The sequence below is a fragment of the Dreissena polymorpha genome, chromosome 3 (assembly GCF_020536995.1).
Source record: "Dreissena polymorpha isolate Duluth1 chromosome 3, UMN_Dpol_1.0, whole genome shotgun sequence".
NCBI classification, from domain to species: domain Eukaryota; kingdom Metazoa; phylum Mollusca; class Bivalvia; order Myida; family Dreissenidae; genus Dreissena; species Dreissena polymorpha.
The window spans coordinates 114,966,086-114,980,615 of NC_068357.1; the positions used below are offsets into that span (position 1 = coordinate 114,966,086).

Here is a 14,530-nt window from a genome sequence, read left to right on the forward strand (position 1 = left end):
GACCTTAACCTTTAGCAGGCAAGACTGACCATGTATTATGCACAATGTTTCAATGGCATTAACATTAGAGCCAGTTTGCCTTAAAATCATTTCATAGTTATGACAATGGATGGTACACAAAGGTGTGGGCTTAAATATACTGTAATATAGCGTAAAGTCGATTTTGATGAATTGTGACTTCTGCACTTCGTCTCAATAGCCACAACATAAAAGTATTTCATTAAAATTCTTTAAAGAAATTAGAGATTTGCAGCGAAATAAAAAAGAGTAGGGACAGACTGACCGACGGACGGACAAACAGTATTCTTGTTTCTCCCTCCCGCTTCGCGGCGTGACCTAATATTTACCATGCGTTTGGGATAAATTACACGTAAATGGTGTTTTAACAGGTGTGCGTGCCTAGATGGATGGGCGGGTGACCACTGTGAAAATGAGACCGGTAATCCACAAGAATGCATGCCGGGATGGACTTTACCAAGATGCACAACCGATATTGACGAATGCAGCAATACGTGAGTTGGAGCTGTTAGAAGCACGAATATATATGACAACAAAATTAACATATTTTATTTAAGAATATAAACGAACCGTATTCCCTATTTGTTCTAGAATAACCGTATTTGTTCTAAATAAATATTGGCAAGTCACCATTATATGTTGACTTTTTTAATAAAGAAGACGAGCTGTCAAACTTTGTATTTATTATGTATCATTAATTTCATTTACAATAGTATATTGTATATAGTGTTGTTTTCTTTAACAAACATGTGATTCGTGTTACTGTCCAATCAGACCATTGTGCTTGTATTCAGGTGTAGGACTCTATATGTTGCTGCTCTTAAAAATAATGTCATAGCAAAAAGCGGCTATGATAGACAGTGTGTTGGCGTTTGACTTGCAATTATAATTACACAATTAATACCAGTCATTGTAGTATGTCGTTGCTATTTAAAACTCACTGACAGATATAGTACATACTTTATAGTTTTCTTCTTTTGATCACAGATCGCTATTTACATGCGGAACCCATCAGCGATGCAATAATACTCGAGGTAATTACACATGTGTGTGCGTTGAAGGGTGGACAGGTCTCGACTGCATGCTTGATATCAATGAATGTGACCAAACTCCTTGTCAGAATTCAGGAAACTGTACTAACATGCTGGGCTTTTATTATTGCAATAGTCCCTCTGGCTGGACGGGGAAGAATTGTTTGAGCGAGAATCATTGCGTCTCGTTTCCTTGCTCGAACAACGGCACGTGTAACAATCAACCGACCGGCTATAATTGTTCCTGCAAGAGAGGGTGGACGGGAGAGAAATGTACATTAGATATAGACGAATGCAATAACCCACGGCCAGCTTGTATGAACAAGGGCAACTGTACGAACACAGAAGGGTCGTTTTATTGTGAATGTCCAGTGAAATGGGAAGGGGACACCTGCGAAACCGATGTGAACGAGTGCTTAAGCACTTCTGCCCCTTGTATGTACGAGTCGACGTGCAGCAATACGAAAGGATCGTATTCCTGCATTTGTGGCAGCGGTTTGACAGGTCGTAATTGCGAGAGTGACCTAGACGAATGTCTAACAGCACCATGTTTGAACAACGGGACATGTAACAATACCATTGGTTCTTTCAACTGCGCATGCGCGCGGAACTGGACTGGCACAGTGTGCGAAATGGACCTTTTTGCGAGTTTGGCTCCATTTTCCGGTGGTAAGTATCAATTATATGTAAGAAATACCATATTGCTCGTAATATTTTAATTGACCAGTGTTAATATCTTTAAAGAAAATACATCCATCCACCTGACATCGTGATGTAATAAATTACACATAGTGAGTTCAATAAAAAAATATATATATAATACACAAGCATTCCTATAATCATTCATATGCAATGCTTTTTAATAAAAATATTTGTGAGATGAGGGTTATTGTGTGTCTTTGCTATAGCGACCTGTGGTGTTACGACCTATCAATACTACAAACCGAAAAATGACCACCTGAGAACACTTTGGTCATTCCCCTTGACTGACCGCTGATCTCGAGTTGATTGTATTAAATATATTAAATAAATACAAACGTGATAGAGAAGCACTGGTGGGTGCTTTTGATGCGCGTCATTCCGATAAAAGAAAACACTTTAAGGAAAATACCACTGAATGGTTTAGAATAAAACAATGAAGAACACCATGACGTTTCCGAATAATTCTTTCAGGTTCTGGTTTTGGAACGGAAAACACGTGGGTGATATCGGGTCCGGTCCTGGTGTGCCTTGTTGTAGTAGGGGGATTGGTGGCTGGAATTGTTGTCTTCAACAAACTACAGTAACCAATTATTTCATTGTCCGAAAAATATTCACTTTTTATTTAATTTTCAAACCATAGGCCGAGTGTATTCGTATTAATAATACATTCCTACTTAATGCAAAAGGTGTGTACTGTTGTTGCCGGTAATAGAATTGCTATAATTACTTGTTTAAATACAGCAAACACTCCTTTAATCATATGTATAAGTCAATTGTTATAAATCTGAACACGCAGAAATGGAGTTCTTGTTGTGGTCGATTTAATTTGAACATAGCAATTCTTATCGTACTGTGAAATATTTTATTTTTCTCACTCTGGTCAATGAAAACACACAAGCAGCATCAATTGAACTAAACGAACGCCTGAAACCTCATTTTTTTCGTCAATGCCAGGGCAAACAAAATTCAGCAAAATATAGCAGATTCTTCTGCTGATAGACCCACAACCAGGATTGCAACTGCGACTGACATAGGTGAGGCGTCCGCACCTGAGGTAAAGCCAGCGTTGGTGGACAGAATCAAGGGAACATTGTCGACAGCAACGAGACGGGTGCAGTCCTTTGGGTCTGGGCTCTGGCAGGGCATTAAAAGACTGTTAACGAGAGCTTAAACACTGCGATTCAGTGTTTGCTTTTGTTTTGTATGCGGTTTATATATGTGTAAGTATTGTAAATGTTTATGTCCGTTTTTTAGCTTATAATGTTTACAGTAAAATATTTATGGATGATTAGGTCAAGTTGCATAATATTATAATACATCTGTTTATAAAAATTATGTGTATTTATTGTAGACTTGTTTTCTTACCATTAATTCTTATAATGAAATACAAAACTTACCTACATATACTATTAGGATATAATATTGAACATGCTGTGTATAACGTACTAAGCAGTAAATAAAAACGAAAATAGTAAAGGAATTGATTTGTTATATATCGACAAGTTCCCCATTCTAGTTTATTATCGTGTCAATATACAGACGAGGCACACATTCTAATTACGACTTTGCAAATAACAAACAACATGTCAGCTAGAATAAGCACAGTTATGCAAATATGAAGACGCCATCTACCAAACAATACATTGTACGATGCAAGCAAGCAAATTAAATGGGATCAATTTTAACAAAACATCTAAATTAGTTATACTTTCGTGTATGGAAATGAACTAAAGAAACAATACATAATTAACAAATCATCTTGCTTTTAAGAAGAAACTGATAATGCTTGGTATGTTTATAGCTTTATTGTTTATAATTAGAGTTGTGTAATATAGGTCTACAGATATGTGTTAGAATTATACAGTTTCTCATACAAATGATATTATCCAGCTGTATTATCAGTATGCAATGGAAACTCTTGTTACTTTTCAAATGCATTGCGACTAAATATGATTGAGAAGTTAAAGAAATTTGCGAGTTCATATGGTGTTTTTGTTTAATTCATTTTATTTGGGGTTTTTTCTCCAATGTCTGGTTGTTTCATATCGTTCTAGAATACGAGTGATTTGTACTTTAAGACAAACAGTACGAATGGCGTTCAGTGCGACTGTTTCTCATATTTTCTAACGCACTCATGCATAAATTATCCACGCTGGGATTTTGTACCAATACTTCGAGATTTTTATAATAATAACGCACGCTTACTGTATTACTGATACGTTATTGAAAGCTAATTTTTATAACATCAACGTTGCTACAGGAAGTCATTGTTTTACAGGCATAGTTATTGCTCATTTTTATGTCCCCAACCACTATAGTGGGGGAATATTGTTTTTGCCCTGTCTGTCGGTTTGTTTGTTTGTTTGTGTGTTTGTTTGCGTCAAACTTTAACATTGTCATAACTTTTGCAATATTGAAGATCATTGAAAAATCAAAGCGGTGCAGTAGGGGACATAGTGTTTCTGACAAAAACATTTGTTGTTCATAAATATTATTGCATGGTTTCAAAATGACTTATAGAAAATGCACGATACCAAGTAAAAATGACATTACGCGTCAAACATAAGAGAACGCTCCTTACACAAAAACTATAAATTGACAAATTTGCGTTCGTGCAAATTTATTTTTACTTTTACAAAGCTCATTGCAGAAGATCTAATCGTCAAAGGTGAATCTCAGTAACAAAGGGGAAGGATTTCAATATGCAAAAAATAATATGCAATAAATCCAGAGACAATGTCGGCAGATTACGACACAAAGTATGTGCCTTGCTCGTTCATAACAAAGTATTGAATCGATGAACGAGACTTAAACATATATGAGTTCACATGCAAACAATCCAGCATAATACAGACATATATAAATGTAAATGTGAGACAGTAGAAAGACTAACATTCAAGTCGTTGTATCGTTAATATAATAATTGCACGCATAGCAAAAGTTCGCTAAGGGCGTTTGGTAGTAGTTAAGAGATAAACATAATACACATAAGAACGGTGCACTAATAAGAAAAATTAACACTGTTAGGATTCAATTAACATGAAATTGTATAACTCAAACAAGTTTTCAGACGCGATTTAAAAATTTACATTTAATATTTTGTGCATTAAATACATATTTACTTCGTCCGGTAAGTTAATGCAAAACTGTAGAAAATGAAAAATATTTATTTATTAACAAGAAATGTACATGCACAAATAAATAAAAAGGCAGAAAGAATATCATGTTAATTGTAACAATTTGAACAAAATAAACGCTTTTATAACTGCAAAATAATAAATGAAAAACAACTCTTATCACGGAAGCATAATTCTTTTATCTAATTTAAACTGCATTTAAAAACCTAAGCTTTCTTCTGATGACATTATGTTGCTCTTACGAAAACCACATTTTATGTTCAAGTTATATGGTCACCATCATTTGACAACAATAGAGGATGAATGTTAAACACTGTACCACCATTGAACGAGGAGATCAATTCTAGGATCAGCGAGTAGCTCAAATCAGATAAGAAAAAACTCATGTTTGTGTATAACCGTTCAAAACGCGACATGTATGGTTCTGGCACTTTCAAGTTTCAAGAAGCTCAAAGATCTTCACACTCTCAGGATTTGCTGGAACATAAATAGAATTTAAACTAATATACGCACATTCACTTATGGGTAAAACATGTTTAATTGAAAATCAATCTAATCTTATAAATTTATTTATTAGTCATCCATCTCACACATGATTGTAAAATGAAAAATGTCAGTTGTTATTAACGTTTTAAAGTAAATAAACCACCATAATTGTTTCTTACAAACGTTGACACACATACACCAGTTAAACTGGTTTTGCCCACACCGTTTAAGTCGATGTTTTTGTTGATGTCTTTTTTATCATGTGGAAATGAAAAAAAGTACTAATCAGAATACACAAGGTGGTGGTGGTGGTGGTGGTGGTGGCGGTGGCGGTGGCGGTGGCGGTGGTGGTGGTGGTGGTGGTGGTGGTGGTGGTGGTGGTGGTGGTGGTGGTGGTGGTGGTGGTGGTGGTGATGGTGATGGTGGTGGTGGAAGTGGTGGAAGTGGTGGTGGTGGTGGTTGCGGCGGCGGTGGCGGTCGAGGTTGCGGTGGCGGAGAAAGGCGGTGGCGGAGAAAGGCGGCGGTGGTTGCGGTAGTGGCGGCGGCGGTGGTGGCGACGGTGGTGGCGTCGACGGTGGTGGCGGCGGCGGCGGTGGTGGCGACGGTGGTGGTTGCGGCGACGGTGGTGGCGGTGGCGTTGACGCTGGCGGTGGTGGTGGTGGTGGTGGCGGTGGTGGATTAGGATGATGCGATTTTGACGATTTATGCTGGTGATTATCAAAACGACGAGATTGATGGTTTTTTCTTACCTGTTGATGGTGTACGAATCGTCTCGGTAATGATCTCGGTAATGATCAAACGCGTTATTTAAATGGATGTACTCGTCTCTTTCGTCCTCGGGCACACAGCACGGGCAACACTCCGGGCATCGCGTCAGGAAACATAACTCCAAATTCCGTATACAGTAAAATAGTCCAAGGGCTAGAAACAACATGACGACGACGACGCCGATGACGATGGATATCAGCCAGGTGAGGCTTACCGCCGCGTCGTCGTCGGACCTTCCGGTCGAAGTGATTGGAGAATTGGTTGTTGATTCATATGGAAAGCCTGACGTGAGAGAAACGCTAAACTCTGAGTCCAGATACATGGTGAATCAGTTTGTGTAATATTTAAATTTTGTGTTAAATTAATTACCTCCAACTTAAATAACAAACTTCAACTATTGTAAATCCTTAACAATTAAACACAAATACAATGTTTCTATACTGGTGTTCCTATACATCGTTACAAATACATGTAGAGATGAATCAACAAGCATATGACTTACGTTATCTTTGAATGTGCACACTATTAACTCATGTCACACGTATCATTTATCTTAATAACAAGCGACAATTTATTGATTTACGTCACATTATTGATAAAATATTATATTTAGTACATTAAATGATGGAGGAAGTTATGAAATGGTAATATTTGTACCGTATTTGTACTGTTCAATACATTAGTTTTTCGTCCATTAATAGTGTATTAAAAATTTATTTCGACCTCAATGTTTTGTAGGCAGTTTGGTTTATCTGCTGCGAGTTGGATTTACAAATATCGAAGAACAGTGAGAGTTGATTATTATCACGGCGTTTTAGTGTTAGCCATTAATAAAACGACAACATATAAGAGATAAAACGTCATAATTTAAGAGTAGCAAAACATGCGAAGCTTAATCACTGAGACAATGCATGTTATACTGCCTGTGAATGTAATCAAACATTACAATAACAACCCCATTATACTGTTAATAAACGTAACCACACCAAGCATGCATCAATCATATTTGTCTACGAAACTGTTTAACAGAGAATATCACTTCTCACAATACTTGTATATGGAAGCTAATCTAGCAACTGGAACTAAATAAGAGTTCAGCATCCTTAGCTAGGATAGTTCTAGGCGCAATTGTTTCACAAACTTAGAATTTAAATGTGAGGATTGTTTAATTATTGTTTTTACTTAATACAAATGCTAGTTACAGCGTATATCGATTTAAAGGGGCCTTTTCACGTTTTTGGTAAAGTGACAAAAATTTAAAAAAAGTTGTTTCAGATTCGCAAATTTTCGTTTAAGTTATGATATTTGTGAGGAAATAGTAATACTGAACATTTACCATGCTCTAAAATATCCATTATATGCGTCTTTTGACGATTTGAACACCTGAAAATTATAAACCGATGCAACGCGAAACGATTGAATAATTTTGGAAAGTTCTGTTGTTGTCGTTATATTTTGGGAAACTATGAGGATTGCTTCTATTTTAAGTAAAAAATACATCAGCTCATAGTATGCGCACGGATGTTCGAGTGGTCTAAACGGGAGACTTTTTACTCCAGGACTTCAAGGGTCAGTGATTCGAGTCCAGTTGAGGGTTACTTTTTTCCTTTTTTTTAAATTGTATTCTTGTTTTTTTTACTGGAGATATTTAGGTCCAATGTTTAAATTTATCAATTAAAAGCATTTAATGACAAGCTCCAATATATGCCAAAATCTGTGCAAATGCCCCTTTAACAAATAAATGTAAAACCAAAAGGCCTTTAAGTATCAATGTATGCACCTATTATTGTTTCTGTATGCCTTCATCATCTGTTATTTCAATTTATACTTACTTTTTGTCTCTATTTACTGGAAAATGCATGCCTTATAATTGTTTTAGTATGCCATTTTCATCTGTCATTACAATTCATATTAACTGTTTTGTCTACACAGACTGGGATTTGTTTGTCTAATTTTTTTAGTGTGTCTGTTGTTGTTGTTTATTGTTTTGTTTTTTACCATTTTTTTTTACTTTTTATATTTTCCTTACAACTCAAAATCACATGCCAATGTTTTATTCTTAAAGTGTGTACCTGATTCAACGAGATAACAAATTATGTATCTTAAAGTAACCTGTTTCAACGAGAAAACAAATTACGTTATTAAAAGTTATGTTATCTCCAACAAAGATTCGTGTCTTGCCAGTAACTTGTTTAAGCAAAGGATTTTTTTATGCCATTTTCACCTGTTATTACATCTAATATTTACATTATTGTCTACACACACTTGGAAATGTATTTGCTTTTTTTTCTTTTTCCTATTGTTTCTTTCCAACACGAAATCACATGCAATTGTGCTATTATTAAAGCGTGCACCCGATTCAAAGTTGTAACAAATTATGAACTTTTAAAGTTAGGTAATCTGCAACAAATAGTATGCTCTTGCCTGTAACTTGTTTTTGGCAAAAGTAATATTAACACCCTTGAGAGCTTACAACATACTAGAAAATTTACTTTTTTCTAATAGAAATTTAAAAAAATGTATTTATACTACTGAAGAGTTGTTGTATGAATGATTTATATCTTGATTGCATTAATCAAGTGTTACTTGGCATATTATTTATGAATTTGTTTGCAATTTTGAAATAAAATAGTGTTGGAAAAAAACTTACCCTAACTCGCTCCGGCCTTCAGGCATCTTTTAATAAAATGTCGGCCGCTCACATCCAATCATTAATAAGCGTCAGTTCGTTCACGTTAAAATGCGAAGTTACTAAAAATTATCGATTTTACATCCAATTCGTGACGTAACACAGTGGGACCCAATTAATAACCCAGATTTAAGGTATCTCATTTTTACAACTTTTCAACGTTCTAAGCATGCTGATTCATGACAGAATTGTGCCGTACATGATAATCTTCGTGTTCGCACTTACTGCACACTTCCATCCCTCGACCATATTGAGTTTGTTTACATACATTAAATCACGACGTAACATGGTTGGACTATAAAAGTTACATCACCAATGAAGTTTTTAAAATTGATTTTATTTGAAATAATATGTAAGAAAAGGAAAAATTTAATTATCAGTAATGAGCCTTTGGAAAAACACTTATAGATTGACGCATTTCTTAAGGTTTCAAATTTAGTTTTTCCGATCATAATTTAAACCCTCTTCCTCAAAAGCCATCCAAAATGTACAAAATGTCAACTTCAATCTGGTTTTTTTTTCTTGCTTTAGGTATGCAATAAACGTGAGTTTTGTTGTTTTATAATAAGGGCAAGTAATTTTTTTTCTTTGCAAAATAGATTTTGTATTACATGGTCCACATTAGAAAAGATATTTTAACATTCGGATAATTATTGGGGATGTATCAACCAGTGAGAAGGACAGAAAAAAAACATGCACATATATGTAGTTAAACTCCCCCAAAATACGAGTTTGGGTTAAATATATATTACTTGAAGTTAATAATAAAACAAGGAGTAAACAACACTGGTTTATATAACGCTGGGAGTGTATGCTGGCATCGTGTTGTAGTGGGGTTTTCTGCTTTCGTATGAGTTGTGACGGCATGAACTAATCGATGCTTAAACAGGCTCATCGTTGTACGGAGGCGACTTTCGAGTAATATGAATATGCCCGAACAGATAATTGAAAGTATACAAAGTCTGTTCTTGAAAAAGGGAAAGAAACTTATACAAATAGGACTACGAGCGAACCATTTTTTTATACCAGAAACGACAAATATTAGACATACATGTATCTGTTTTGAAATGTGTCTGTAGTATAATTTCACATATGCCCATTCGTTACAAATTGGTTCAAGCTGGTAGATTTGATTCTTTAATTGGAAATACAATCGCAATATAAGTTTCTACACTATATAATAAACAACACTCCACATTTCGACTGACCTTATAAAAACGTATTTAGTCCTATAATTCTTAGTTTTTAGTGCCGTGTAGCCTGCAAAAAAAGAAGATGAGCGGTTGCATTTCTAATTTTCGCTTGACTAAAGACTGATAAAGAAATATTGACGCACACAATGAATACAAACCAATCAGCAAGCTTTCAAGGCAAATGAACGATTGTAATTTATATTACTGTTTGGATAGACAAAAATAGTGTACGGATCAGGAGATAACAAACTTTACTAAACTAGTTCAGTCGTTCACTTTTATTTGTTCCTAGTTCGCCTTTTATCTGTCTCATCACACATAGTTGACCGAATTAAAGTGGCACTATTAAATTTAATCAAGTAAGCATTTGAAGGATCAATCGCATATATATGTTGTATCTATTGACTGATAAGCCATTCAAGCCACACAATCTATGTTGCTAGCCTATGATATAGAGATGAGTCTAGTGTTATTAAATATCAGTTCAATTTTAGCAATTTCTGACACCTTTCAACGACTCGACTCTTTATTAATCCTAGTAATAATTTATATTTATCTTAAAGGAAAAGTATGTAAAGAAAATGGTTTTCTGTAGCATTCGTCTTTTCTTAATTGTACTGAATAAGAAAGAATGTGCATTGAATTTAAATAATATTTCTTTTTTCGTGTTGTGTTGTAGACGTATTTCATTGTTGTAAATATATTTAGTTCATAAATATATTTATTCTGAATGATATTGAAGTAAATTATTTTTTAAAGGAAACATTGCTTTGATTGTTCAATGGTTGGACAGAGTAGATTTTAACTGTAAATAGAATTAGTAGCGTTCTTTTGTAGTAGTTGATTAGTTTTCAGTATGTAGAGACTGGGTAGAAAGGTGAACTGTTTTTACTAACATTTTAATACGTTAATTGGCTTGTCAAGCATGAGTTTATTCACTCAACCACATCCGTGTGCATGAATGACTATTTCGAATGTCACTCTTTGCATATCATTCATGCTGTCAACCTGTATGTTTATGATATTAAATCATAAATATAATATATTTAGGTAAATATGCATTTTATACATCTTTTATATTCATGTCGGTCGGTTGTATTATTGTTATTATTGTGTTTTAATAGTTGTATTTGTGTATTAATTTAGTTGGTATCTTACCGTCGGAACACATCATTTTATATATAATTGAAATGTATACTTATTATAAGAATGTCACTCTTTGCATATCATTCATGCTGTCAACCTGTATGTTTATGATATTAAATCATAAATATAATATATTTAGAAACCCAAACGTGTTGTTCGAAGAAAGAACCCTACACGCCCAAACGGCAACAGTTGTCCAAAACATGCATTCGAAAAAATTAACGCGACTTTTGTCCACGCTGTTTACCAGTCTTAACAAACTTACAAATGATAAAAAACTGGAACAAACGATGTCCCTTTAAGTCTGAATTCATTAGTTTTAATAATGTATCAATGCAAGTTTATTAGACGTGGATCCTGTATTAGTGTGATTATCCGTGACACCGATGTTTTTGTTTTAAAATACCACGATAGTAAGAAACTAAGTCGTTGTTTTTTAGAAAGTTCGTACAGCTTTATTATAGTACACAGACACATGTCATTCTATAATTCGATTACATTAAAATGTGTCTTCCGTTTGGTCGGTTGTGCATATTGTTGATACTATTGTTCGGATCGTTATTATTTGTAGAGATTTGTTCTTCTATGCAGGTATTTATATAGCTTGTATAAAGACAACCTCTCTTTTGTTTTATTGTTTCCTACATTTAAGGTATAGAAAAAACAGGTAAAAATATTGACTCTTTTGTTAATACGCGATAAACGAAAAATTAGTGTAACTATTTTTATAAATATTCAATATGGGTTAAATGATGTTGAAAACCTAGAATGTGGATTAATCACTACAGTTGCTGTACATAACTGTGGTAAAAGCCGTTTCAAGTTATATCCTTAGCAAAAATAAACAATTAATAAATACATTAATTTATTAATTAATACATTAACTAATATATTAATTAATTAATACATTAATTAATTAATACATTAATTAATTAATACATTAATTAATTAATACATTAATTAATTAATTAATTAATTAATACATTAAATAATTAACATACGTTATACTACCTGGTCGCCATTAACACGCAGCACTCATTCCATAGACGACGACGGACGGCAACGCTGAGGTGATATGCGGCAACCTATCCTGTGCTCCCCACTCCATCTGTCAGTCCGACACCCACAGGGCGTTCTGGTGCGATTGCCATGAGGGATTTTTGGTGGGTATTTAGTGTCATCGTTCAGGACTATATATGGGTTCAAAATAGGCATCATTAAGTGCCCTTTATTGGAAGCCAATATGGGAGCCGAATGTGATTTTGCACACTAGATTTTGAGGCGACCCGGATTGATTGCGATATTGGAGCTTTTTCAATATGGGTATCATATTAAATCAAGATGTGGTCCAGAATTATCTTGAAAAAAAGATGAAGAAGACGAAAAGGGGGAGGGGAAAAGATGGTGATGATTATCACGTATGTACATATGGTGTGTGTGAGGAGTGCAAAAGTATTATGATGGGTAGAGGGGACCCATCAGTTGCAATAGTCGCGGTACATTAGTTGTGGGTTAAGTGTCGATTTTTCGTTCTTAGGATAAATCGTCGTAGTAACGTGTATGTTTTAATGCAGGGTGAGACATGCCATGAAGACCGTAACGAGTGTGCGATGAGCCAGTCAGTGTGTGGCTATCGCGGCGAGTGTGTGAACACCCCTGGCAGCTTTACGTGCACCTGCTACAGCGGCTGGGAGGGGGCACGTTGTCAGCATCGCGATCAAACCGTGACGGTGCATCAGTGCCTGGCGGGTTTTACGGGCAATACGTGCAGAGATGACATTGACGAGTGTTCCAGGTGGGTCGTGTTCATAGAAAAAATCGATGCAATGTCATGGTGATGCTTTGTATGTCCAATTTCACCCATACACAAAGTGAATATATAAAATCATTATGTCTTATGAGGTTTTATACGGCGGCATAAATGGGACATAGGAAATATTTTATTTAACTATTTCTATGACGTGCGCACGTCATAGTTATGACGTGCGCACGCCATAGTTCTGACGTGCCTAAGTCATATCTTTGCCGTGCGCATGTCATAGCCTTGACGTGCGCACGTCATAACTATGACGTGCGCACGTCATAGAAATAGTTAAATAAAATATTTCCTATGTTATATTATTTAACTATTTCTATGACGTGCGCACGTCAAGGCTATGACGTGCGCACGCCATAAAAATAGTTAAATAAAATATTTCCTGTGTTATATTATTTTACTATTTCTATGACGTGCGCACGTCATAGCTATGACGTGCGCACGTCATAATTATGGCGTGCGCACGTCATAGCTTTGAATGATTAAAGGGATCTTTTCACGCTTTGGTAAATTGACAAAATTGAAAAAAGTTGTTTCAGATTCGTAAGTTTTCGTTTTAGTTATGATATTTGTGAGGAAACAGTAATACTGAACATTAACCATGCTCTAATATAGCCATTATATGCATCTTTTGACGATTTTAAAACCTAAAAAATATAAAGCGTTGCAACGCGAAACGATTGAATAATTTGGAGAGTTTCTGTTTTTGTCGTTAAATTTTGTGAAACTACGAAGATTGCTTATATAAGGTATAACATACGTATAGAATGAGTACTCGGCGGAATAGCTCAGTAGGCTAAAGCGTTTTTACTTCAGGACTCTGGCAGGACTCCAGGGGTCACTGGTTCGAAACCTGCTCCGGGCAATGTTCTTTTTCTTTTTTTAATTTTTTTCTTTATTTTTTTACTGGAGCTTTTATGATCCAATGTTTACATTTATCAATATAAAGCATTTAATGAATAAGTTAAAAAAAATGCCAAAATCTGTGAAAAGGCCCCTTTAAATGATTATGCCACCGTAGGTTTTATCATTTGAAAAATATTACTAAGTACGCCTAACAAAATCTGTCAATTAAGTACCGTTTGTAATATATTGCCGAATCTGAGCTGAATGGTACATGTATTCTTAACAATGCAGCCAGTATCATAAGGTTATCTACAATCAAGTTAGTTTATGTGTATATAACAGCAAATAGCCAATTTCTGATTATTAGGTTACAGTGAGGATACAAATAGTAATTTGATAATAGTGAAAATGTAGATACTGTAGCTTTTTTTACACATGCTGGATTATGTTCAAATACAAATTTCTGACTCGTGGAACGATATCCAATGTGGTTCACTTCCAGTACCAGATTACCGATTAGGCAGTGTAGGACACTGACTATAGGCACCGCGACTTAAATGGACAACTTGTCATTAGCGTGTAAACATCATATTTATATATCAGATAAATGATTGAATATACAAGTATATTTGACTTTATTTCATCTCAGAATTACTTTTAAAACGAAAATCCATAAATTTAACTGTAGTCCAAAAAAC

At 35.0% G+C, this 14,530-nt stretch overlaps 2 protein-coding genes across 2 annotated transcripts in view; one reads left to right on the forward strand and one right to left on the reverse strand.

Moving 5' to 3' along the window:
• The window catches only part of LOC127872513 (neurogenic locus notch homolog protein 1-like), a 36,382-nt gene that overhangs the window by 19,022 nt on the left and 2,830 nt on the right, over positions 1-14,530 (forward strand). The window contains exons 14-19 of the mRNA XM_052415837.1: positions 390-512; positions 1,006-1,718; positions 2,223-2,331; positions 2,751-2,862; positions 12,217-12,333; positions 12,745-12,965. Coding sequence (XP_052271797.1) covers positions 390-512; positions 1,006-1,718; positions 2,223-2,331; positions 2,751-2,862; positions 12,217-12,333; positions 12,745-12,965 — 1,395 coding nt within the window. The remainder of the gene's footprint in view (positions 1-389; positions 513-1,005; positions 1,719-2,222; positions 2,332-2,750; positions 2,863-12,216; positions 12,334-12,744; positions 12,966-14,530) is intronic.
• On the reverse strand, positions 4,347-6,638 carry LOC127871128 (uncharacterized). The gene is made up of 2 exons (XM_052413845.1): positions 6,124-6,638; positions 4,347-5,365 (listed from the first exon to the last, which is right to left on the reverse strand). The coding sequence occupies exons 1-2, from the start codon at positions 6,462-6,464 to the stop codon at positions 5,356-5,358; spliced, it is 351 nt and encodes a 116-aa protein (XP_052269805.1). The 5' UTR covers positions 6,465-6,638; the 3' UTR covers positions 4,347-5,355.

What these genes read in the sequence shown, in the direction of transcription:
- LOC127871128 (XM_052413845.1), bottom strand. Translation starts at nt 6,464, where the DNA reads ATGTATCTGGACTCAGAGTTTAGCGTTTCTCTCACGTCAGGCTTTCCA.